Source organism: Aspergillus novofumigatus, assembly GCF_002847465.1.
Source record: "Aspergillus novofumigatus IBT 16806 chromosome Unknown P174scaffold_2, whole genome shotgun sequence".
Taxonomy (NCBI): Eukaryota; Fungi; Ascomycota; class Eurotiomycetes; order Eurotiales; family Aspergillaceae; genus Aspergillus; species Aspergillus novofumigatus.
In genome coordinates, this window is record NW_020194275.1 from 1,966,965 (window position 1) to 1,992,000 (window position 25,036).

At 54.4% G+C, this 25,036-nt stretch overlaps 8 protein-coding genes across 8 annotated transcripts; 5 read left to right on the forward strand and 3 right to left on the reverse strand.

Moving 5' to 3' along the window:
* Nucleotides 1-256: 256 nt before the first annotated feature.
* Nucleotides 257-1,794, forward strand: P174DRAFT_457688 (GTPase-activating protein GCS1; the record flags this gene model as incomplete). The annotated part of the gene is made up of 5 exons (XM_024829576.1): nt 257-298; nt 378-446; nt 546-1,274; nt 1,343-1,643; nt 1,775-1,794. The coding sequence occupies 5 exons, from the start codon at nt 257-259 to the stop codon at nt 1,792-1,794; spliced, it is 1,161 nt and encodes a 386-aa protein (XP_024685556.1).
* Nucleotides 1,795-1,886: 92 nt separating this feature from the next.
* Nucleotides 1,887-4,802, reverse strand: P174DRAFT_438760 (mitochondrial elongation factor MEF2). The gene is made up of 8 exons (XM_024826620.1): nt 4,704-4,802; nt 4,640-4,670; nt 4,550-4,606; nt 4,445-4,519; nt 4,386-4,408; nt 2,517-4,361; nt 2,226-2,391; nt 1,887-2,190 (listed from the first exon to the last, which is right to left on the reverse strand). Exons 1-8 carry the CDS (start codon nt 4,704-4,706, stop codon nt 1,943-1,945), a joined length of 2,448 nt encoding a protein of 815 aa, XP_024685557.1. The 5' UTR covers nt 4,707-4,802; the 3' UTR covers nt 1,887-1,942.
* Nucleotides 4,803-4,963: 161 nt separating this feature from the next.
* Nucleotides 4,964-7,275, forward strand: P174DRAFT_501629 (retromer subunit VPS17). The gene is made up of 4 exons (XM_024831040.1): nt 4,964-5,066; nt 5,135-5,656; nt 5,718-6,171; nt 6,231-7,275. Exons 2-4 carry the CDS (start codon nt 5,204-5,206, stop codon nt 7,097-7,099), a joined length of 1,776 nt encoding a protein of 591 aa, XP_024685558.1. The 5' UTR covers nt 4,964-5,066; nt 5,135-5,203; the 3' UTR covers nt 7,100-7,275.
* An 11-nt stretch (nt 7,276-7,286) lies between these two features.
* P174DRAFT_510086 (GFA family protein) lies at nt 7,287-7,956 on the reverse strand (the record flags this gene model as incomplete). Its single annotated transcript, XM_024831633.1, has 2 exons — nt 7,287-7,867; nt 7,890-7,956. 2 exons carry the CDS (start codon nt 7,954-7,956, stop codon nt 7,287-7,289), a joined length of 648 nt encoding a protein of 215 aa, XP_024685559.1.
* Nucleotides 7,957-7,976: 20 nt separating this feature from the next.
* On the forward strand, nt 7,977-9,479 carry P174DRAFT_384586 (putative nucleoside-diphosphate-sugar epimerase; the record flags this gene model as incomplete). Its single annotated transcript, XM_024823217.1, has 3 exons — nt 7,977-8,368; nt 8,426-8,631; nt 8,680-9,479. The coding sequence occupies exons 1-3, from the start codon at nt 8,349-8,351 to the stop codon at nt 9,477-9,479; spliced, it is 1,026 nt and encodes a 341-aa protein (XP_024685560.1). The 5' UTR covers nt 7,977-8,348.
* Nucleotides 9,480-9,829: 350 nt separating this feature from the next.
* On the forward strand, nt 9,830-17,518 carry P174DRAFT_501632 (putative THO complex component (Rlr1); the record flags this gene model as incomplete). The annotated part of the gene is made up of 4 exons (XM_024831041.1): nt 9,830-9,863; nt 9,966-14,950; nt 15,014-16,212; nt 16,233-17,518. Exons 2-4 carry the CDS (start codon nt 10,041-10,043, stop codon nt 17,516-17,518), a joined length of 7,395 nt encoding a protein of 2,464 aa, XP_024685561.1. The 5' UTR covers nt 9,830-9,863; nt 9,966-10,040.
* A 998-nt stretch (nt 17,519-18,516) lies between these two features.
* On the forward strand, nt 18,517-21,578 carry P174DRAFT_510088 (beta-glucosidase H; the record flags this gene model as incomplete). Its single annotated transcript, XM_024831634.1, has 4 exons — nt 18,517-18,956; nt 19,059-19,665; nt 19,740-20,767; nt 20,794-21,578. Exons 1-4 carry the CDS (start codon nt 18,887-18,889, stop codon nt 21,576-21,578), a joined length of 2,490 nt encoding a protein of 829 aa, XP_024685562.1. The 5' UTR covers nt 18,517-18,886.
* Nucleotides 21,579-22,049: 471 nt separating this feature from the next.
* On the reverse strand, nt 22,050-23,518 carry P174DRAFT_457694 (uncharacterized protein; the record flags this gene model as incomplete). Its single annotated transcript, XM_024829577.1, has 2 exons — nt 22,050-23,387; nt 23,447-23,518. 2 exons carry the CDS (start codon nt 23,516-23,518, stop codon nt 22,050-22,052), a joined length of 1,410 nt encoding a protein of 469 aa, XP_024685563.1.
* Nucleotides 23,519-25,036: the final 1,518 nt, after the last annotated feature.

Here is a 25,036-nt window from a genome sequence, read left to right on the forward strand (position 1 = left end):
TTTGGATCAATATATCTCTTGTCTGCTTATCATATATCATTGTCTAACCCATTGCTCTATTCTTCCAAATCTTGCATTGTGGCCACGATACATCTTTTGTGGAGGGGGCGGCTCGCCATTAACTTGAATTAGGGAGCCAACGACGGCTTGAACTCCAAAACACACCAGTGCGTTTAGGGGGTTGAGAGAACCATTGCCTTCTGATCTACTCTCCTTTCTATTATTGCCGTCCGTTTTGTGATTTACGCTACACACCATGTCTCGAATGTGGGAGGTTGATCCGGAAACGAAGGCCAAGGTACGCATCTGCCTCCTCGTTTGCGGCGATTGTGTCATATCGAGATAACCAGACTGACTTTGGTAATTTCTCTTATTAGCTTCTTCAAATCTCCAAGACAAATGGAAACGACAAATGTTGCGACTGCGGTGCTCCTTCGCCCCAATGGGTTCGTCCGCTCTTTGACCTCATCTCAGCCCCCGCACCATTGCTTCAATACACATAGCTGGATACGCGGACAGTAGTCTGACCTGGCACTCCTGTCTAGGCTTCTCCTAAATTCGGAACCTTCATCTGCCTCAACTGCGCCGGCACGCATCGTGGATTAGGTGTGCATATCTCCTTCGTCCGCTCCATCACCATGGACGCCTTCAAGACCTCCGAGATCCTCCGCATGGAGAACGGAGGCAACGACCCCTGGAAGACATTCTACGACAACCACCCTATCACGCAGTCCGAAGGCCGGACCTTCGAAGACTCAACCATCAAGGAAAGGTACGAAGGCGAAGTCGGCGAAGAATGGAAGGAGAGACTCTCCGCCACCGTCGAAGGCCGCGAATACGTCCCCGGCCAACCGAAGCCCAAAAAGCCAGCCGCGGAGCCATCCACATCTCGCTCGAGCACGCCATTCACGAACACAAGCATAAACAGGGGCAGCGGCGCCGGCTCCCCCGCCTCCCACGACGGTCTCGACCCCGCCGGCGCGAGCAGGAAAGACCGCAACGAGACATACTTCGCCAAACTGGGGTCCGAGAACGCAGCGCGCTCGGCCTCCCTGCCGCCCTCGCAGGGCGGGAAATTCACCGGCTTCGGCGGCGGCTTGCCCCCCACGGCAGCATCCAAGACATCCCCTGCGCGCGGGCCGGTGCCGGGCCTAGACGAGTTCCAGAAAGATCCCGTCGGCGCGCTAACGAAGGGGTTTGGCTGGTTTACGACGGCTGTTGGGAAGAGCGCGAAGACGGTCAATGAGATGTACATCCAGCCTACGGCGAAGACGGTACCCGCCCCTCCTTGGAAAGCTTTAGCAACTGCCTCATGGGAAGCGTAGGCTAATGTGTGTTTTAGATAGCTGAATCGGAATTCGCAGCCCAGGCGCGCCTCCAGGCTGCGCAGCTGGGCCAGAATATCCAGGTTGGTGCCCGTGGCGCCGCAGACCATCTGACTCGCTTCGTCGAGGGAGCCGATGAGGGCGCTGCGGCGGCGGCCCGGCGGCGCCAGGAGCCCGAGCGAAAGGATTTCTGGGATGAGTTCGCCTCGTTGGGGGAGCAGGATACCCACCGCCGGAATACGTCGCGGTCGAGTGCAATTGGGACAACGGCTATTCGGCCTAGTGGTGGTGGGCCGAGCGGGGGTCGTCTGGAGCCGGGTCGGGCAATGCGACGGGGACGGCGTCTTCGGGTGGGAGAGGGGTGACGAGGGAGGGTGGGATGATAATTGGTAACCTTTGGTTGGTGAGTATGTACACTCTGGAAGTGATTGTTCTGCGATGGTTTCGAGTACGATTGTCGTTTGGATGAGCGTCTTGTCTTGCTACGTTACATGCCAGCTGAGACGGCAGCATATCTTCATCTGCTATCCAGAAAGTACATACGCATACATCTTGTCATGAGTAGTAGAGTACGTAGTAATACAGTTTATAGTACAGCTGGGGGTGCGCTGGTGCTATCAATAAAAGCCTCCGCGTAACTCCGCCAGCACAGCCTTCTGTCGCTGGGCGCTCATAACCTCAAACCGATCCACAGACATCACGAACGTGCCCCGACCCGCACTCAGACTGCGGAGATGCTTCAGGTACCCCACCATCTCCTTCAGCGGCACCTTCGCCGTAATGGTGCGGGGCCGGTTCACCGCGGTGGGGATCTCGACGCCGACAGAGGGCGTCTCGAAGGGATCCGGGGCGCGTAGATCCGGCTCTGGTCGATGATGACGGGTTCTTCGGCGCCCGCACCCACGGGTGAGGCATCGGTAGCTGTGATGGGGATGTCCTCGTCGAGAGAGACGATGTGGCCGCCGCGGGAGGCGGAGATGTCGTGGACAATGGCGCCGAGACTGGCTTCGTCGACGCTGATGATGACGTTCATGACGGGTTCCATGAGCGAGGTTCCTGGACTTGGCTGGGTGGGCGAGGGGAGGAGGTCGCGAAGTGCGGCGGATGTGGCGAGGCGGGCTGCGGCGGAGAGGGCGGAGGGGTGGTGTCGGTGCCGAAGATGTGTGCGGCCGGGTCGAGGGTTAGTGTAACGCGGGTGCTGTGCATGGGGAAGGTGAATTGGGGCCCGCGGGCGAGGGCAGCCAGGCACCCGTTTTGGAGGGCTGTGCGCAAGGTGTGTGCGTCCAGGCCTGGTGGGAGGAAGGGGCTCTCCTCGGTGCCTTTCTTGGTGCGTTCAATTTGGAGGTCGGGAGCGAGGATGATGATTTGATTCCCGTCGCGGGTCTCGACGGCGAGAGCATCCGGTCCAGGGGCGGGTGATGTGTCTGGGTTGAATGGCTCGACTAGGGCCGTGCAGCCGGCTTTGCCCTTGCGGCCGGCAATCTCCTTGTCGAAGATCTTGGTTACGGCGGGAGACGGGCCCAGAGGCGTTTCGCGGTAGCCGATCTCGATGCGGCCCATGGTTGCCTTGGCCTTGAGATCGTTGATCAGGCGATCGCGCGCGATCTCCAGATGGAGCTCGCCCATTCCGCTCAGCAGGGTCTGCCCGGAGTCCTCGTCGACGGCCACATGGAGACTGGGGTCTTCTCGCAGGAGGAGCGCGAGACATTCCTGCACCTTCTTCTCTTCGCTCAGACTGTGTGGCTCTACGCTGGCGAAGAAGACGGGAGGCGGTACGTTGATGGGCCGCAACTGCAGGGTATTGAGCGGCTCTGGAGGTGTCGCTTTGTTCCCCGCGTAGGAGACGAGGGTGTCACCGGTCCGGGCGTGTTTAAGGCCTACCACGACGCCAATGTGTCCCTCGGGGATCGAATCCACCTCCACCGCATCGTTGGCGTACATTTTGAGTAAGCGCGGGGCGCGCTCCGAGACGGTGAGGTTGGTGTTGAACAGGACGCAGTTGCGATCCAGGGACCCAGAGTACACCCGTACATATACCAAAACACCTCGTTTGGCGTCGTTGACTACCTTGAAGGCCAGGGCGCATCCTTGCAGGTTCTTCATCACATTCTGGGACTCTGCATGCGCGACGGACTTCTTCTTCTGCTTGCCCTTTGGAGATGCGGTCTTTTCGCTCGACTCTACAAGGAGTTCGCCTGTGAGAAGGCGCTGCAAGCCTCCCTGAACCCCTCCAATGCTGACCTCTGGATCGGGGGCCTCGATCGGGCTCGGAAGGAGGTTCACCACGGCATCTAGCAGGGGCTGGACTCCGATGTTGCGGAAGCTGGCGCCCGCAAAAATGGGGACGATGTTGCTTCCTGGCTCCTCGATGAGACATCGCCGCAGGCTCTCCAGGATGTCTTGCGGAGGGACGGCAAGATGATCCTCATCGCATTCCAGGAACTTCTCCACCATTGCCTCGTCGTGCTCGCTCAGCAGTTCGACAAGCGCTATACGGGCACGTCGGAGCTCCTTACCGAGTTGGGCCTCCTCGGCATCTAGCTGCGCAAGGCTCAGCATCTTGACCACCTTGCCGTCTCCTTCTTGCCATCGAAGGCCTTGTAGGTTGATCGCGTCAGCTACACCGACAAAGCGACCATCGCCGTTTTCAAACCACGGAATCTGGCACACAGCCGGGAAGGCCCCTAGTCGGGAGCCTACCTCTCTGACCGTCCGCCCAAATGCAGCCCCATCTCTGTCTAGTTTGTTAACATAGACAATCCGGGGGATGCGATAGGTGCTGGCTTGGTGCCAGACTCGCTCCGTCTGCGCCTCGACACCAGCTACACCGTCGAGTATGCATACTGCGCCATCCAAGATGCGCAACGATCGCAGAACTTCAAATGTAAAATCCGCGTGTCCAGGAGTATCAATCAGATTAATCGTATGCGATGTCACAGATCTTGGGTTCTGCACTTGTGGTTTACCACTCTCCTCAGCTGTTGGCGGCCAGTGGAAGGTAATGGCCGCCGATTGAATGGTGATTCCTCGGGCACGCTCAGCAGGGAGAAAATCAGTGACTGTAGATCCCTCGTCCACATCTCCTATCCTTCTGGTAAAGCCACTATAATAAAGCATACGCTCTGTGGTGGTCGTCTTGCCTGCATCAATGTGGGCTATGATACCAATGTTCCTTGTTCGGTCCAGAATCTTCTCTTGCCATCTTGATGTAGATGTCGAGAAACCCTTTGATTGATATTGACTCCGAAGCAAACATATCTTGTCAGAGATCGTGGTTCGTCCTGTTCCCAACCCAAGGCGCTTGGCAGCATCACCAGCTGCTCTAGGACGATTGGATCGCACCGCCTGGGGAAAGCTGCGCAGGAAAGGAGCTGCAACCATGACCGGATATCATTGGCAGTATATTCTCATTCAATTGGAAGTATCCATTTCATTTCAGACTAAATGAAGGGAAAAGAGAAAGGAATAGAGGAGATGATGCAAACTGCGCGAGGGAGAAGGTTCAGAGTGGGTGGTACATCACTCTTCTCTCAAGAAGCAGATCAGTGAGTTGAATGCCTGGCCAATCAGGCGCCGATCCTCCCCAGCGACGTAAGGCAGTACTACTCTACCTCCGCCCCCATCTTCAACGCTTCCCTCTCTAGGCAGAGCTCGTCTCCTCATTTTCTCCACGTTGTGACGGCTTTTCTTTCTCGCTTGATCCTTCCAAATACTTCAATCGGTTTTCTTAAGGGTCTACAGGTATTGTTATATCGATTCGGTTTCACCCCCCTTGGTCGTCGTCTGAACTAACAAGGTCGCGCCCGCAGCTCCGTGTAGACGTGGTTCCATCGGAGCCAGAAGACTACCCAATCCGCCTGAGGCATACATAACATCCCATGGACTACTCGGCCATAACTCAGGACCCGGATCATCCCTCGGGCTCTGATCCCTGGGCATCTCCTCGAGCGACTCAGACGTCTTACACTGCATCCAACAACAATGATATTCCCTCCTCGCCGCTACCCCCGCACCTTCAGCCCGGTTACAATGGCGACCAGGAGGGCGATGACTCCGGACCAAGATCGTCCGAGAACGGAGCCCCAGACTCGCCTGATCTATCTGCGCGACTTCAAAGTGCGCAATTAGGAGACCCTGACTATGCTGTTGAGCAGCCACCGTACGCTACACAAGCCAAGTATACGAACGAGCCTCGGTCTCAGCTCCCCGCGCGCTATCAAACCGGAGCCAGACTGAATGCCAGAACTGGGCCTGCGTATAAGATCCAAGCTAAAATTACGGGACTGGAGAGGACCGGGAAGAAGGATCCTATCCTACGATTTGATGTCCATGTAAGCGGTGTTCTTGTGGCACACTGTTCGCCTGCAGCAATAAACTGACGCTGGCCATCAGACAAATGTCCCCAAATTTAGGACGACACAGTACCGAGACGTTCGGCGTACCCATGCCGAGTTCGCAAAACTAGCAGACCATCTGATCTCCGCGAACCCGGAGGTTCTCGTCCCCGCAGTGCCGCCTCCATTGACCCCCGCCGGGGCAGGAACCGAAGAAGACGAGATCCGAGTCAAGGCATCGATGCAGCGGTGGCTGAACATCGTTATGAGCAATGAAATTCTTATGCAGGATGATGAGGTGGTTCTGTTTGTCGAAAGCGACTTTGGCTACAGTCCCGTCGTTCGAATGAAGCAGCCTGCAACAGGTGTTCGGAGAAAGGTCCTGAAGCAGTTCGCCCCGCCGCCTGATGATACCCCTGAACTGCAGGATGCTCGGCCTATTGTGAAGATGTTCTACCTTGGAACTATGGATGCCAGTCATAAGGTTGACCGCGTGGTTAAGGCTCGTCGAGGTAGGTGGCTTGATGTCTCTTTGGCTGGAAGAAAATTCACTAATACAAGTTCCGCTCAGGACTCGGCCTCGCTGAATCCGATTTCGGCGTCAAATTAGGGCAGATGCACGTGCAGGAGACACACCCCGGCCTAGCTAATGCCTTCAAGAAATTGGGAAGGGTTATACAAACGGTTGGAGACTTCCACGCGGTCCAGGCGACCGCCGAGGCGACTACTCTTGAAGATCCCTTGAGCTATCATTCCTCAGATGCCTTTATTGTTAAGGAAACACTGACTAATCGGCACATCCTTCTGCGCGAGCTCATCCAAGCTCAGCAAGCCACACGCAGCAAGCGTGCAGCTGCGGACCGACTGAAAGTCAGCTCGTCCGTTCGGTCAGATAAGGTCGACGAAGCCATCAACGCCCTGGACGAGGCACAGAGCCATGAGGACTATCTGACCAAGCGGACACAACGCGTCACTTCGAACCTTCTTCTGGAGAAGCGTGCCTGGTTTGAGCGTACCTCGAACGATATGTTGAACAGTCTGCGCGAGTATACCCTTCGCCAGATCGAAGCGGAGCGGAGAACTTTGGCGACTCTCGAAAGTGTTCGTCCGGACATTCGGTCTATCGACTCATCCGGTGGACTTAGCCGCCTAGGTCGTGAAGCACACCCGGCTGTCCGCCGGGTAAACCTCGCTTCCAGTCAAGGTCCTAAGGGTGACGCATGGAGTGGGGTTCCGCGCCGTAGTGACAGCCTCGGACGCAGCATGAGTGGTAGCTTCGTTGCTCCGGCAGCAGACGAGGACGACGAGACTAACGGGCAAGGCATCGCCAAAGGCCGATTGCGGTCTCCCAGCGGCGTTGGCTCGATCGTGGCGGACGATGACGAGGACCGGCTCGACGCCAAGAATGCCGCCAGTCGATTAGCCACCAGTACATTTTGATCTATTTCTGTAGATTATGGACATGATGTTGTTAAGATTCCCCTGTGACAACTAGTTTACTTCTGTGGTCCTTGCCTAGGCCAGAGCGCGCCCTATTTGAGTTCCAGATGAATTACGCCCGTCGTTGACACTGTATTTGTTCTGTCTGTACAACACAAAGAGTAATCTCCAGCCGTATCTGACATGCTCAGCTCGACTTCGTCTGCAAGTTCTCCAAACTCTCAGCCATGTCCGGCGAAAACTGATCCCACCGCTCAGCGCCATCATCAGGCAGATCAAACCACGCCACCTTCTCCTGCAGAAAGAGATAACAAGACGGTTTCGGGATCTTCGCTTGATGCGCACTGTCAATGGACCCCGTAGTCACACTCAGAAGCTCGGGCTCGTAGTCATACTGCATACTAACGCTCGATCCGCACTTTGGACAGAACCCGCGGGTCGCAAAGGCACTGGATCTCCGGAATGAGGGCAACTGGTTCTTGTCCCAGGTGAGGGAGCCTGGAGCAAAGGTCGCCCAGCTCTGATAAGGTGCGCCGGATTGTTTGCGGCAGGTGGTGCAGTGACAATTTGTCACGTTTGACGGGGGCTGGCTGGCCGTGTACGTGATATGGTGGCAGGCACAGCTTCCTGTGATGAGGTCGGATGGCATTTTGTGAGAAGGTCGGGGTGTTGTTCTGTGCTGTCCTCTTCGGTTGCTGATAAACTGGGGATTATTTACATTTTTTGAACCGTCAAGATAAGATCCATGGGTTGAAGATTTGGAGGATGCTGCTTTTATCAAACTAATTACCGTGGTAGACGTCATGAGGGGTCATCCTCGTGTTGTACGGAGTACTTCTGACACATCCTTGTATCATGTCATGTCTATCGACGATACCTTAGGTAGCACTGAGTTCAAATGCAATGCTGTCCAAACAGGCACTCCACTTCCAATCAGCTTGTTCACTAATGTTATACCCGAGCAATCATTTGGAGTGTTGATGCTCTTCTCTGGAGTTCTGTCGACCCCCGCTCCCCACTTCTGGACAGCTCTCGAAGCTCTGATTGAGTCCTGTGCGGCAACGAGGGTCCATCTTAACGCTTGATTTGAAAGCAAGGGTGTGCGTGTAACTTGGAAATGCCCATAAATTGCATTATTATGAATTCTTGCAGGTCTATATAAGTGTGGTTGGGTTCCCACACGTGTCGCTCGCAGCGTTGCTGTCTTAATTACTCCAAGCTATTTAGAGACATCGGAGAAAGATTCAATATGGCTCCAAAGGTTTTTCTGTATGTTTAACCGCCCAGCCTATTTTGATGATACTTACCTTTAACCCCGTTTTCCAGCACAGGTGTCACCGGGTACATAGGTGGAGATGTCTTCTATGCGGTCTCCCAAGCACATCCTGACTGGCAGATTTCTGTTCTGGTTCGCAACAAAGAAAGAGCGGCTCAAGTGGCCAATAAATACCCCAATGTCCGAATTGTGCATGGAGACCTTGACTCCGCCGATGTGATCGAGGAGGAAGTCAAGAATGCAGATATCGTCTTCCGTACGTGAATATCCTTGTTACTACCGACCGTGGACTCACGACGTACAGACTGCGCCGACTGCGACCATGTTGCTTCTGCCACTGCTATCGCCAAAGGCGCTACCCACCACACACCTGAGAAGCCCCTCTGGGTAATCCATACATCTGGCACCGGCATTCTGACTGTCGAAGACTTCCGCGCCAACACCTGGGGCATCGAGCGCACCAAGGAGCATAACGACTGGGACGGAGTAGACGAGCTGGTTAACCTGCCCGACGACTCCCTCCACCGGAATGTCGACAAGATCATTATCGGGGCCGGCCAGCGCGCTCCCGACAGTGTCAAGACCGCCATTGTTTGCCCCCCTACCATCTACGGCCTCGGCCGCGGTCCCGGCAACCAGAAGAGTGCCCAGGCCTACTGGCTAGCTTCTGCAGTCCTGAAAAGGAAGAAGGGCTTCCTCATCGGCGAGGGCAAGAATACCTGGCACCAGGTGCACGTCCAGGATCTCAGCAATGTGTACCTGGCCCTAGGGGATGCCGCGGCGGCAGGAGGCGGCAAGGCCACCTGGAACGAGCAGGGGTACTACCTCGCCGAGAACGGGTCGTTTGTCTGGGGTGATGTTTCGCGTGCTGTGGCCAAGGTGGCTTACGAGAAGAAGCTCATTCCGTCTCCCGATGTTGAGCCATTGTCAGACGAGCAAATCACGGAGCTGAATCAGTATGGGCTGTATGCTTGGGGGAGCAACTCGCGCGGCCATGCCATACGCGCGAGGAAGCTGTTCGGCTGGTCGCCTCAACAGCCTAGTCTGATGGACCTTATCCCTCAGATTGTGGAGATTGAGGCTAAAGCTTTGGGACTGATGTAAGTGTCAGAACGGTATACATGATCAACATGATTTACGAATATGCTTTTTGCGTTGGATGTGTGGTTGTAAATGGACAACAACAGACTGCGGTCGTCTCTTTTCTTTTCAAATAGGCGTTCATAGCAAAATGACTCCGTAAATAAAAGCAAATTTGAATAAGGAAGCTATCGTAGTAAAAGAGGGAGAAAATAACCCACAATGGCGGCGGGATAACCTAAAAAGCTTAGCGCCGAGAATGACCTTAAGCGACCCAAACGCGCCAATCGCTCTGTAGCCGCGATCCTCCTGCAAGCTTGGAATTACGTTTTGCTTGGAGCTCTCTGCAGTTCTTTGTTCGATTCAGCCAGCAACACCAACTCGTCTCCGCACTATTTACCACCGCAGGTTGTCCTCCCGATCGTATATTTCTCTTCATCTCATATATGCATTTCTGCTTTTACTGGTTGCTTTGACTTCTGGCATGTACTGACAGTTTCACCTACAAAGACCCGCTCCATGAGTTGCGACCTGTCGGTAATTTCGCGGTTTTCTCTATGAGGTGTTAGATTGGACGAAGCTGTCATGGCTCCAGGTGCCGGAGGAAAGAGGAAGAGAGGCGACAGATCGTGGTCTGGCGACTCCGGCAACGACGGGCTACGGCCATCCCCCCACCGACCGGGCAATCTCAACATGGCGCAACACAATCACGGCTCGCATTCAAATCACCCTCGCGACTTTCCTGAAACGCGCGGTCGCATACGAAGACAGTCTAGTCGAGGCGGGAGGAATAGTAATAATCTCAGCCGACGACCTAGCAATGACATTCCCAACGTCAATACTGGACAAAAGGATACGGCCATGTCTCCGCCTGCCAGGGAGATGCCTGACGCGAGCCAGACAAACGGGTTTTCACCGACGGTACCAGCAGCTAGTATACTGCCTTCGCCGTCTCCTGCGCCAAGCTTACAGCAAACGCCCGCACAAGCGCAGGCATCCCCGAAGCCTCAGTCACAGTCACTGCCGTCGCCTGCGCCTCCCGTCAGGCCTCCGCCGGGTCCACCGCCGCCTTACGATTACGAATATGTCACGGATAGGGTAGTTGAAGATTGGACGTCAACAGGAAGACAGAAGGCCATTACGGATGGCGTGCAGGCGAGGGACCAGGAAGATGCGTCGACACTGGCTTCGATCTACCAGGAAATCATCCGATCTGCATTCTACGGCCGGTTGTCGCCCACGGACGCCGGATCGGTGATCAAGGAGATTCTTGGTGAAGAGGTTGCAGCTCAAGATATCGATATGGTTGACGACGGGCAACCCTCAGCAGTTCTCGACACACGCTCTTTGTTCTTGGACACCCTGTCCATTCTTACTGATGCCGATCCTAGCAATCCTGCATTGAGACCGTTGGTTTTCTCCACAGGAATCAATGCAGCCCTTCTGCGCCTCCAACTGGAAACTCCTGTCCTTCAGACGCTGGGTCTTGTTCGTGATACCTTCACCCGCATCGGCATTCGTAAACAAACCAATCTTCTGTACCGACAGTCCAACTACAATTTGCTGCGGGAGGAGTCGGAAGGGTACTCCAAGCTGTTGACCGAGCTATTCACCACTAGCAACAACGAACCACCCACCAGCGAGGTCGTTGAAGATACCTTCGAGAGGGTTAAGGCTATGATTGGAGCCTTTGATATGGACGTTGGCCGAGTTTTAGATGTCACGCTCGATGTCTTCGCCGCTGTGCTTGTGAAACAATATCGATTCTTTGTTAAACTTCTCCGAGTTAGCTCCTGGTGGCCCAAGGACGATATTTCCCGCACCCTTGGTGGCGATGACCGAGATTCTGGCCTACCGAATTGGGCACTACCAGGTTCCGCGGGGTGGGCCACAACGGACGAGGAGCGAGCTGAGATCATGCGAGCCAATGAGCAGCGAGACCGCGAGTTTTGGAACAGAGTCAGAGAGATTGGTATTCGAGCATTTTTCGAGATTGGGCGGAAGCCGATCTCCGAAGACGAGAGGAAGCGAATATTTCCAGAAAGCACGAATCTGTCAGAAGAAGAGATGGAAACACGGAAATGGATCGAAGAGACAGGGACTCTACCCCCCAAAGGGAACAGGGTCGCAGCGCAGCTTCTTGGCTTCAAGCTCCGCTTCTACTCGTCGAAGGCGCGGGACAAGTCAGATATCCTTCCCGACAACCTCATCTATCTGGCAGCCCTTCTGATCAAAGTCGGTTTCATTTCGCTTCGCGACTTGTACCCTCATCTCTGGAGACCTGACGAATTGATGGACGAGCTGAAGGAGGAGAAAATGAAGGAAAAAGCAGAAAGAGAAAGAGCTGCGCGGCCGGGTGGAGGTGTAAATGCTTTGATGATGGCTGGTGCTCTGTCAGACGATACGTTACCAATACCACGCATCCGCGAATCAGAACAACGGTCATCCACTCCTGCAAAGGACCAAGAAGCGGACAAAGCAACTCCACAGAAGACAGACGAAGATGAGCTGCCAGAGCCCTCGGACCAGAAGGTCATGCTGTTAAAGAGCCTGCTCGCCATCGGAGCCCTCCCAGAGTCTCTTTTTATCCTAAGCAAATTTCCTTGGCTTATGGACGCCTATCCCGAACTCCCCGAGTACATTCACCGTATCTTGCATCACAGTCTGAGCAAAGTGTATAACTCATTGCGTCCCTTACCGACGGTCGAGGAGCTACGGGAACAACAGCAGATACCCAGCCAAGACCAGGGAGGTCTGGCAAAAGGACAGATTCGGTTGACTTCGGCGCCTCCAAGACGAGTCCTTCGCTGGGCTCAGCTCGACAAGGACGACACGAATGATGGGACCGACTATAGATTCTATTGGGACGATTGGGCCGATAATATCCCAGTCTGCCAATCTGTTGACGATGTTTTTGCTCTTTGCTCATCGCTTCTGAATGTCTCTGGGCACAAGATTGGACTTGACCCCAGTCTGCTAGCTAAGCTGGCGAGAATTGGCAAGTTCAGTCTCACTCAAGATGACTCACCTGAGAACAAAGCACGCTGGCAGGATCTCTGCAAACGTCTCCTGGTGCCTGCGATCAGTTTGACCAAGGCAAACCCCGGTGTTGTGAATGAAGTTTTCGATCTCCTTGGATTCTTCCCCAGAGCGACAAGGTACAACATCTACGCGGAATGGTATTCTGGACAGACTTCTCGACTCCCGGATATCAAGTCGGCTTTTGATCAAGCAAGAGCCGAGACAAAGGACGTTCTCAAGAGGTTGAGCAAAACAAACATACGACCGATGGCGCGTGCATTAGCAAAGATTGCCTTTGCAAATCCCGGTATTGTTATCAACGTCGCCATTAGTCAGATCGAATCCTACGAGAATCTTATTGAAGTTGTCGTGGAGTGTGCGCGCTACTTCACATACCTCGGATATGACATCCTCACCTGGGTCCTAATCAACTCGCTTGGCCAAAAGGGACGAAGCCGAGTGCAAGAAGGCGGGCTGTTGACCAGTCGATGGCTAAACGCGCTCGCAACATTCGCAGGCAGGACCTATAAACGCTACTCTATCATGGATCCTACCCCTGTTCTTCAGTACGTCGTTGAACAACTTCGGCAAAACAACTCCACAGATCTTATCATTTTGGAGCAGATGATTAGCTCCATGGCTGGTATCATCACGGATACAAACTTCAACGACGCGCAGATTCAAGCTATGGCCGGTGGCGAGATTCTCCAGTCACAGACCATCCTACAACTACTGGACAAACGGCACGAATCAAAAACAACTTCGAAACGACTGATGAAAGCCCTGACTGTGTCGAAGCTGGCCGGACAATTGCTTGTTGCAATCGCCCAGGAACGCTGGACGTGTATCTACAAGGCGACGGAGGGAGATTCCGAACTTAAGTTACTAGGCAACATCTTCGACGAGATTCATCGCATCCTAGCGCAGTATCTGGATCTCCTACGCAGCAATCTGTCGGTGGATGAGTTCGATTCTTTTGTTCCCGACCTGGCTTCTCTCATCAAGGAATTTGGTATTCAACCTGAGATTGCGTTCTGGATCCGCCGGCCCAGCGTTTCCCGCAAGGTTGCGGATGCTGAGAAGGCAATGCAAGAGGAGGAAGCAGCAGCAGCCGCTGCGAGGGCTCGCGAGATCGAAGCAGCGCCCATCAAATCCGAGGATGACAAAATGGAAACGACAGATGAGGGTGAAATGAACGGCAATGCAGATGAATCAGTCGAGAACTCTATGGAGGTTGACCAGGAGCAAGCAGTGGCAACAATCGAGGGAGACAGCAACCCTGCTCCGGGGCAGTTAGGGCAACAGATATCCTCTAGTCCAACTTTGAACCCAGTGATGCAGGATCTCGAGGATCAGGTCAAGTCTGTACTGACGCCTGATACTTGGGGAGTGGTCGGTCTGCATTTTTACGTCATCTTCTGGCAATTGTCACTTTACGACGTACATATCCCTCAGAAGGCTTACGAAGACGAAATCGAACGTCAGAAGAAAAAGGTCATGGCCATCAACAGCGATCGATCTGACATTAGCATGGCCGGCACTCAGCGAAAGGAAAGAGAAAAGAAGCAGATAACCCAACTCCAGGAACGCATCTTGGAGGAAAACAAGGCTCATCTGAAGGCTTACGGTCAGACAAGAGCAAGGCTACAAAAGGAAAAGGACCGGTGGTTCGCCGGCATGCGCGGGAAGCATGATTCCCTCAACGTCAGCCTGCTGGAACAATGCTTCCTGCCCCGTTTGCTGCTGTCACCCATCGATGCGTTCTACTGCTTTAAGATGCTCAAGTTCCTACACACGTCCGGCACACCTAACTTTCGTACTGTTGGGCTGTTAGATCAGTTGTTCCGCGAGCAGAGACTTACCGCCTTGATTTTCCAATGCACCTCACGCGAAGCGGATAATCTTGGCCGCTTCTTGAACGAGGTCATTCGCGACCTCGGCCGCTGGCACGCCGACAAGGCTGTGTATGAGAAGGAGGCCTTTGGTACGAAGAAAGACCTGCCTGGTTTTGCCATCAACGTGGACCCCGAAGGCAAACCTACCACGTTCTTGGAGTACGAGGACTTCCGCCGGTTGCTGTACAAATGGCACAGGCTTCTGGCTTCCGCACTCAAGATCTGTTTGAATGGAGGCGAATACATGCATATTCGGAACGCGATCAGTGTCCTCAAGGCAGTCGTGCAGCATTTCCCCGCTGTCAACTGGATTGGTCGTGACATGCTCACTAGCGTCAACAATCTTAGTCAAAACGATGAGCGAGACGACGTGAAAATTCCTGCCGCATCGCTGATTGGCGACCTGAATCGCCGAGAGAAGAAATGGATGCTACCACAAGCCTTCATGGTCTCAAGCCAACCAGCGGGCAAGGGACCTGCACCAGCAGCTGGAAAACCCGGGACTCCACGCCCTCGGTCCACTACACCAGCTTCCCTGAATGCTGCAGCGCCCGAGTTCAAGCCCCCAACATCCGCGGAGTAAGTTGACATCCGGACACCACATCATGATTTAGCAAACCTTTCTAACAAATTCATGTGCAGACCTGAAGGCGGTCCTCGACAGGAAGTGACAAAAAAGTCCGAGGTAGAGGATGGGGAGATCGAAGACGCTAAGATGATGGATGTATCAGCTAAGGACACTGAGACAAGCGATCAAGCTGCCCAGAAACCAGCAGAAAAAGCTGAAGTTGCGTCACGCCAAGGCGAAGAGTCCACTGTCACACAGCCTCATGAGACCACTAGCAGTCAACCTACGACCGAGAAACCCGTTGCTTCCACCGAGGCTCATACAGAGGTTGAGCTTCCCTCGCATCCACGTATCTCTGACTCACCGGCCGCATCGCAAACGGCCACGAAGGCTTCGGAATCTGGACGCCTTCCTAATGTTCCCAGACGCCCGGAATCAGATCGAGCTCCGTTCAGCAGTCCCAATATGCGTCCCCAATCGCAGATCCCAAGTCGCCCGTTCCGTGGTGATGACGGTCGGCTGCCACCGCGCTCCGATCTCATGGATGCTCGACGAGACAGGCAGTCAGACTTCCCTCGAGGCGGCCGGTTCGGCGATCATGAGCATAGCCGATCGTTCGACCAGCCCGGACCGGAAGGCAGAAGCTACGGTCGTCTTGAGAGAGACTTTCCTTCCCGACCCCCTGCAGACGAACCCTTCCGGGGTCCTCCATATCGCGACGGACGTCTCACACGTGAGGCGGATTGGCCTGACCGTCCTGGACGCTTGCGCGGACCTCCAGATTCCCGCGAAGCTCCTTCGTCCAGGTCTGTACCACCTGGCCCACAGACCCACCCTGATCGTGCCGACTTGATTCAGGATCACCCTGAGCGCGGTGGAGACGGATACCGGCGCGGGGAGCAAATGCGACGAGAAAAGGATGACCGAAGGGCTATGCCAACACGGGCTCTATCACCCCCAAGGGCGGACCTTCCGAACCGTCCAGAACAGTTCCCACCCGATGACCGCCGCTTCCCCTCTCACCCTCAAGGGCGTTCGCGGTATGACGATACCCCGACCGGACCCCGCAATGACCGGCAATCACGGGCCCCTATGAATGCTCCCGAGCCCAGAGAGCCTGGTGTCGACATGAGCCATGGCCGATTACGTCAACCAGAGCCAACATCAGACATCCCGTCTGGTCCACGGGGAAGAAATCCATCCGGACGGGGTGGACGCACCGCCCCTGGTCTCTCGCATACTACACCGTCTTCTCCTGCCGGGGCCCCGGACCGTCAACCCCCACTGGACCAGGTCGCCAAGGAATGCGAGGCGCGCCTGAACAGCAGAGTTCAACCGGCCCGCCATCGCCAACAATTGAGAAGCTAGATGCCAGTGGAATTCATCCAGACCGTCTCAAGGCTCTGCAACAGCAAGCCGGTGAGGATACTTTTGGCGGCAGTCCACGCCCTCATCAATCTCCATCTCCCGCATCAACTGCTCCGCCATCCGGACCTCGTAGTGGCCTTGCGCCACCATCGGGCCCATCCTCAAACAATCGCGGACCGCCTTCAGGACCTGCTTTCGGTGGTGAACGTGGAAGGGGTGATAAGCGGTTCGCGGGGATCAACAACATGCTGCAGCAATCAGGCGGACCTGGAGATCGTGGTGGCCCTGGCCCACAAATTCGTGGTCGCGGCGCGAACAGACAATCCAGTATGGGTGGTCCTTCGCCCCAAAACACTCGACCAGGAACACCAGGGGCTTCGGAAGAGGGTAGCCGATCGGGATTATCCAGTCAAGGCCGTCCTGATCTTTTGACTGGCCGGCCTTCAGCTTCCTTTACGGAAGACGATGGTCCTTCCAGGGGTCGCCTTGGCGGCGGACGAAGTGAGCCAGTGGAAGAAACGGGATCCGAGTCAAGACGATCTGGCAGGGCCTCACACGACCGGGAACGGGAACGAGATCGTGATCGGGATAGAGAGCGTGATCGCGATCGTGAGCGTGAACGCCGTGGTGGTCCGGACGAGGAGGGAGGACGTAGTAGCAGTCGCCGAGAGGAACGAGAACGGGTCCGAGACTTGGAACGCGAACGTAGCCGACGCGGTGATACTGGAGGAACCGTCTCTCGAGAGGAACGATATGAGTCTCGAGAGGCCTCGCGACGCGGAGGCGGCTCGCGCGAAGAAACCCGTCGCCGAGACCGCCGAGAGAGGGAAGAGAATCCCGAATTTGGACCGAGCGGCCATGAGCATGAAGGCCGTCTCCGACCTCCTTCTTCGTTAGGTGGAGGACCACCTCCTCCACCGCCACCACCACCACCTGCCCTTCCGGGTAACGCTGAGGAAGATCGACGATGGGGTGCAGGCGTCGGTGGCGGCAACGGCGGCCGTGAGCTACGGGACAGGGATCGAGACCGGAATCGCGACCGGGGACGGGATCGGGACTACAATCGTGACGGGGGAAGCGGGGGACCTCACCGAAAACGAGGCCGACCTGGAGGGGATGATGGACCTGGTGAAGGAGGAGGAGGTGGTGGTGGAGGCCGAGGAGGCATGCGCATGGGAGGGGAAAGCAAACGGCCCCGGCGAGGGCAATGAATGGGAAGAGAAACGGGTCTAGCTTTTGTTGTATTCTCCATTCATTCATGGACACTTGTGTTTCCTTTCTTATCTCATTTGGGGCTCTATATCATTGCATTTGTTGGACGGTGTTTGTTGCATTACTACCAAGCCTACGTCGGACCTAAGGGATTCTTCTTTTCGTTTGTGACCCTGAAACAGGAATTCAATTCATAAGGCGTGTATTATTGAAGACAGCGGAAGCATCAGATGGAATGATGACACTGTTTATTAGCATTTCCCTACTCTGTGAAGCTCCTCTGACTGTCAGCCCATGGTCGCGAGGACTGCTTTACTGTCTGTTTTCTCGTCTCCCCAAGTAACATATCTTTCCCCCACCCCTTTCAAGTCATCATCTTCTTATTATCCGCATGCAAATCCTAGTCCATGAATCACAGGCAGATCGGACCGACACTCCGCGTCTTCCCCGCTCTCTGAACCGCCAAGCGTCGGTTAATCCTCGGACGCTGCTCCGTTTCCCTTTCATCCAGCTCCCTGTCTAGCGTCATCGACTCATCGGTCCCTGAAGCCTTGACTCTCTGCGATTATCCACAGCTGGCGGGATCGGATCCATATCATGTCATGCGAGCACTAGTGGGATTACTTCCCCCTGCCGTGCTTGTTATCGTTATTCCCTGGCTAACTACAGATTATTCATACTAGTGCGACGCGACAGACAGGGCTCACGAGGGCCGTTCCTGTCAGTTTCATTTTAGCACATAACCATCTACTAGGAGTAAATCATTGCATGTTTCTCCACCGCTGGGAGAAATTCGGGCGTTCCAACCGGCGATCCACCCGCTGGAGAAGCTCCCATCTGTGATGCACTGATGCTGACTGCTGACATGCGAGCTCGAGGTGCAGAACTCCTCCAAATTGCTGCTGGAATAATGATTCCGCACTCCGCTGGCTATCTACAACGAACGGTTCAACTTACCGGATCCTGAGATCGAGACGGAGAATTCGGGACGGTAGAACGAATAAATAGACATAGTTTGTTTCATCTTCAGTTCATGATTACTTGTCTTCTTTTTTCTTGTACAAGACGACTGTCCGCGTGTAGTTGGAGATTTTGGAGTATGCTTGGACTAGAGATACAGCCGCAGTATATCTAGTGCTTGGTATCCCCTCCATAGTTCAACTTTTTCTTTTTTTTTTTTCTGTCGTCATTCCCCTCACATGGTTCCTACTTCCTCTCATCATTGTCTTGCTGGTTTTATTTATCTGTCTTAACTTGCAATTCTGAGAGTTGTGGATCACCTTTGATTATTGTGTATTCCCCCCCACCGTTGATCGGAGGGAGCCATTTTTCTCTTTTCTTGTAGATATTTGGGTCGTCCATTCACCATGGTTCAGTTAGATGTTGAAAAGACCATTGAGGAGCTCACGCTCGGTGAGAAGGTAGCTCTCACAGCTGGTAAGTGATCGCGCGATTCGCATGTGATTTCCAACCATAAAACAGATGGAAATTATAGTGATATACATCGGCAATGGAGCTAACAAGAAAATAATGATACAGGAATTGATTTCTGGCACACAGCTCCCGTCCCGCGTCTCAACATCCCTAGTCTTCGCCTGTCCGATGGCCCCAATGGTGTGCGCGGCACCCGCTTCTTCAACGGTGTCCCTGCCGCCTGCTTTCCCTGTGCAACCGCGCTAGGCGCAACCTGGGATACTGAGCTCCTGTACGAGGTGGGCCGATTGATGGGAGAAGAGTCTATTGCCAAAGGCACGCATGTCGTGCTGGGACCCACAATCAACACGCAGCGCTCCCCGCTTGGAGGCCGAGGCTTCGAGTCATTCGCCGAGGACGGTGTGCTCTCCGGCATTCTGGCGGGGCACTATTGCAAGGGTCTGCAGGAGACGGGCGTTGCGGCCACTCTGAAGCATTTTGTCTGCAATGACCAGGAACATGAGCGCTTGGCGGTTGATAGCATTGTGACGATGCGCGCTATGCGCGAGATTTATCTCTTGCCCTTTCAGCTGGCGATGAGGATCTGCAAGACGGCCTGCGTTATGACAGCCTACAACAAGATCAATGGAACGCATGTCAGTGAGAACAAGTTGATCATCACCGATATTCTCCGCAAGGAGTGGGGGTGGGACGGTCTGGTGATGAGTGACTGGTAAGTTTTCGTACCTAGTCAAATGCTGGATGACTCTTCGCAGCATAGAAAAGAGATATTGACAACTTTTTCAGGTTTGGAACATACAGCACTTCCGATGCCATCAATGCTGGCTTGGATCTTGAAATGCCCGGCCCAACCCGCTGGCGCGGAACCGCTCTGGCGCATGCCGTTTCATCCAACAAGACATTTGAGTTCGTGATGGACGAGCGGGTCCGCAATGTTTTGAACCTGCACAACTTTGTCGAGCCGTTGGGTATCCCGGAGAACGCGCCCGAAAAGGCCTTGAATCGACCAGAGGACCAGGCTCTGCTCCGACGCGCGGCGGCAGAATCGGTGGTTCTCATGAAGAATCAGGACCACATCCTACCTTTAAAGAAAGAGAAACCCATCCTGGTCATTGGGCCAAACGCCAAGACGGCCGCGTACTGCGGCGGCGGATCAGCGTCCCTGGATGCATACTACACCGTGACACCGTTTGAAGGTGTCTCTGCCCAGAGCCAGGGCGAGGTCAAGTTCTCTCAGGGTGTCTACTCATACAGGGAGCTGCCCCTTCTCGGTCCTCTGCTGAAGACGGACGATGGCAAGAAGGGCTTCAAGTTCCGTGTGTACAACGAGCCCCCTTCGGAACCCAACCGCCAGCTCATCGATGAACTGCACCTTGAGTCGTCCAGCGGCTTTCTGATGGACTACAAACACCCCAAGATCAAGACCTTCACCTTCTACGTGGACATGGAGGGCTACTTCACACCGGAAGAAGACGGTATCTACGACTTTGGCGTGACAGTCGTCGGCACCGGCAAACTATTCGTCGACGACGAGCTCGTCGTCGACAACTCCAAGAACCAGCGCCAGGGCACCGCCATGTTCGGCACCGCCACCGTCGAAGAGAAAGGCTCCAAGGAACTCAAGGCCGGCCAGACCTACAAGGTCGTCCTGCAATTCGGCACCGCCCCAACCTCCGACCTCGACATGCGCGGCGTCGTCATCTTCGGGCCCGGCGGCTTCCGCTTCGGCGCCGCCCGCCGCGTCAGCCAGGAGGAACTCATCTCCACGGCCGCGCAGCTCGCCTCCCAAGCCTCCCAGGTCGTCATCTTCGCCGGTCTCGCCAGCGAATGGGAGACGGAGGGCCACGACCGCGACCACATGGATCTCCCCCCGGCAGCGACGAGATGATCAGCCGCGTGCTCGACGCAAACCCCAACGCAGTGGTCGTCATCCAGAGCGGCACGCCCGTCACCATGCCGTGGGCCCACAAAGCCAAGGCCCTCCTCCAGGCCTGGTTCGGCGGCAACGAATGCGGCAACGGCATCGCCGACGTGCTCTACGGCGCCGTCAACCCCGCCGCCAAGCTCCCGCTGTCCTTCCCCGTCCGTCTCCAGGATAACCCGTCCTATCTGAACTTCCGCTCCGAGTGCGGCCGCGTCCTCTACGGCGAGGACGTCTACGTCGGATACCGCTACTACGAGAAGGTGGATCTGGCCCCGCTCTTCCCCTTTGGCCATGGCCTCTCCTACACGACCTTCTCCCGCTCCGATCTGTCCCTCGCCACTACCCCCGAGAAACCCCAGCTGGAAGACGGCGAGCCCATCACTGCTACCCTTTCTGTGACTAATATAGGCAGCGTGGCCGGCGCCGAGATCGTTCAGCTGTGGGTGGCTCCGCCGCCGACGGGCGTGAACCGCCCCGTGCGGGAACTCAAGGGCTTCGCCAAGGTCTTCTTGCAACCCGGTGAGACGAAGAAGGTCGAGATCGTGGTGGAGAAGAAACTGGCGACGAGCTGGTGGGATGAGCAGCGTGAGAAGTGGGCCTCGGAGAAGGGGACCTACGAGGTGCTGGTGACGGGTACGGGCGACGAGGTGCTCAAGTCTTCGTTTGAGGTCGGGAAGACGCGCTACTGGCTGGGATTGTAGACAGTCCCATCCTGATGGTTACGAAATGATGGATGATGACTTGGTCGTTTTTTTTTTTCTTTTTCTTTCTGTTACGTTGTTACGGTTTACTCGATTGGATGACGGGAGACGATGTACTTGGGATGAGATGAGACAAGTTGGAGATTGATACCAATAGATATGGTATAGTTCATTCGGTTTCGTGTTTGCTCTTAAAGTAATTCGTAGTAGCCATACAGAACGTAAACGCTTCCCGTCCACCACATGCAGCAGATTCATGAATAGCCATAGTCGCGTCGAGCCGACGCAAACATCTAAAACAGATCGCAAAGAACAAGTCACAAGCAAGTTGCTGTCGGGAAAGAATACTGTGTAATACCGTAATAAAAGTTCACAAATCAGCCATTACAATTACGCACGCTGTCAAGCCAGGGGATGAACATCAAGCAAGAGCCGTGGGAGGGCATATCCTTGAAGCGAAGTACAAGGTACTTAGCCGACAATGCGATTGAATCCCGCCGTGTCCTTACTGCGAGACGCACTGACAGGCCTGTGCCTCCCCATGTCCAACACGGACACCTTCCTCAGCAGAGAAGTGCTCTTGCGGGGAAGCTGCGACTCGGCCTGAGACATGGACTGAGACCTAGAATGGGAGGGTGAATGAGTCTGGAGCTCTTTGGCATGGCGCTTCAGGCTCGCCAAGCTCTCTTTGGAGATGAGCGATCTTAGAGACCAGAAGGATGACTTTTTCTGTTTTGCGGAGGCCGGTAGTGGAGATTTGTCGGGCTTTGACGGGGGAGCAGCGGCGCCTTGTTCGGCAGCTGAAGTCACGCTGCATCTGATAATGCCGGTTTTCATCTTCTCCATGACGGCGAGCTGGAGGTCGCTGTTGCGCTGTGCTTCTTCAGCGTCTGTCATGATGTGGACGGCGCCGCTGCTGTCAACGATCGCGGCGGGTTCGTCGTCGCGCTTGCGAATGCAGGTAGCGCCGAAATCGACGGGGTTTGGTGGTAGGTCTCCGTCGCTGGTCTCGTGTGCTTCGGTGGTATCGCTCTGCGGGACAGCTGGGAAGTCCTCGAAGCGTGGTTTGTGGGTGAGCTGGGAGGCTTTGGTGCACGGTCGTGAGAGGCTTGGTGTTCTCCCGAGATTGAGTGTGGTCTTATCTGGGTTGAGGAATACTTCGATGTCATCTGAGATGGTCTCTTCGTCGGTGGAGAGATTAGGGCTGGACTCGCCCGCCAGGAAGGCCTCTTCCGACTGTGCTGGTGGGCATTCCACAGAAATTTCTTCTGGGGTTGAGGGTTGATCTTGCACATTTGGAGCAAGGCCCTTGAGAGAAGGTTCAATACTAGACAGTCCGGTGCAGAAAGTCATGTCGCTACAAGTTGTGGCAGGCGAGCTAACGCTCGTCGATGAATCGTGATTGGAACCAGAGTTGAATTCATGCAGGTCGTGGAACGGAGAAGTCGAAGGAGGTTCATTTGTCAGGCTGGAAACCTGCTGAGAATGTAGCTCAACAGCAGAGTCATACTTTCTGATGTTGTTGTTGCATCGGCTCTGCTCTCCTGGAGCTGAAACCGCAGTGTTGATCTCATCTTTCTGTGGCGGAGGGGCGGCATCATGGCTGGTCTGTGTTTGTCTGATATCGTGTTCAAATTCTTCTTGCTCGATGCTCTTCGCAAGCAAGACACAAGACCAGCGGATCTGTCGCTCCAGCCGGGGAGAGATCTTGCGACGCTCAATCAGCACTGATCGGCGCCTGAAGATAATAGGTGTATGTTTCAAGTCGTAATATCTCGAGCACTCCTCTCGCCGAGCGGAGCCAGAATTCTGCTAGCATCGGGTCAACATATATTGCAGATCGTCTGATTTGGTGCAGCTGCTTTTACCTGTGAGCCAAATATAAGCGAAAGTGAAGGCTTCGCCCTGATGCTCTTTCTTCTGGAAAGATTGGGCTCCATGTTGTTGATAGCCCAGTCGCACCAGTGTGATTTCAAAGATTGTAGGCAAGCGTTGAGGGAAAGAGAGAAGAAATTAAGTAAACCGATGAATTCAGAAGGAGACCAGCTCTAATGATTCACGGGCCAACGTTAAGTATGCTTGTAAATGTGGTCTGTGAATGGGGGTGGCCCCAGTGGTGGGAATGAGAGAAGAACGAATCACACGGCTTGCCCTATGGACTATGCAGATGGCAAGATCTTCTGGTAGATCAGTGGCGTTTGTGATCGAATGAAGTCTAACGAGTGTTGCCACAATTGGGTTGTTATGGAGCGACGGTTGGACTGGTATGCGGGGGTTGCTTGGTCGATGTCGCTCTAATATTGGAGTGAACGAAAGAACGTGGAGCTCGGCAGCTTGTGCCGAGGCTGGACAGTGAAAACGAGAGGCAGCCAGCTGGATATCATGAGCTGTGCTGGGAGTCAATAGTGTGATGGAACGATCGTCAGAGAGATGCAGTTGAGGAATCGAAAGAGCGAGAAGGTGGAAAGCGAATGACAGTAAACGGCGTCAAGGCAAGGTTCAGGCAACCAGGCCAAAGCAGGCGGAAAGAGAGATCGATAGAAACAGAAAAGACAGTTGCAGATGAACAACTGCACATAATTTGTGGGGAAGAAGCAAGAAAAAGCAGGGTTTAAACTTGTCAATTGTCTGCAGTACTACTACTACGGAACAGTGATCATAACAACAAACGCTGGAAGAAAAATAGACAGCTGGTAATGGCCTCAAACCATCAAGGTCACACTGGTCAAGCTGTGTAACTCCTTCTGTCCCCAGCACATCAATCACAGCAGGGAGGGAAGGAAGCACTGCCCAACTGATTTGCCGGGTTTAAGACGATGTTTTGACCTTTGAGCCGAGATCTACGACTATTGAAGTCTTATCCAACAACAAAGTATTCGATATTATTAGTCAGATATAGACCACTGGGTACAAAGTTCAACCATCTGTTTACTTGCATCAGCTCCCTCCAGACATAGCGGATCTCAGTCTACTTCCCTCTCCTCAACGTACTTTTGCACTCTCAGTCTACAAGAGAAGGGAATCACTGAAGATGCCTGGGCCCACCGGTAACCCAACGTTAGAGTTGGCAAGGGATCGACAGCGGAGTGATGAAAGGGATGAATCAAGGGGGGTTTATGAGCAATCCGCCCTGACAACGACATGTGTTGTCAATGGCAATCCGCCACAATTGGTGGCCAAAGCCGTTGCGGGTTATCGATATAGCTCCACATCTCTACATTGGAAGGGAGTACGTAGTACTGAGTATACTTTCGTGGGTCGTTTATGGTTGTGAAGTATTGAATGGAATAATTAGGGTTAGACTACTGGTTGCCTTCTGGGCCGTGCCGCATGAAATGATATTCCTCTGTGATCTATCATCAAACGCACACATGACCATTTTCCGAACGGAGGTATTACTCAGGTATCTACAGTAAAGCTATGCTGATTGCATCATGCTTCATTGCCTTTGTCCTGCA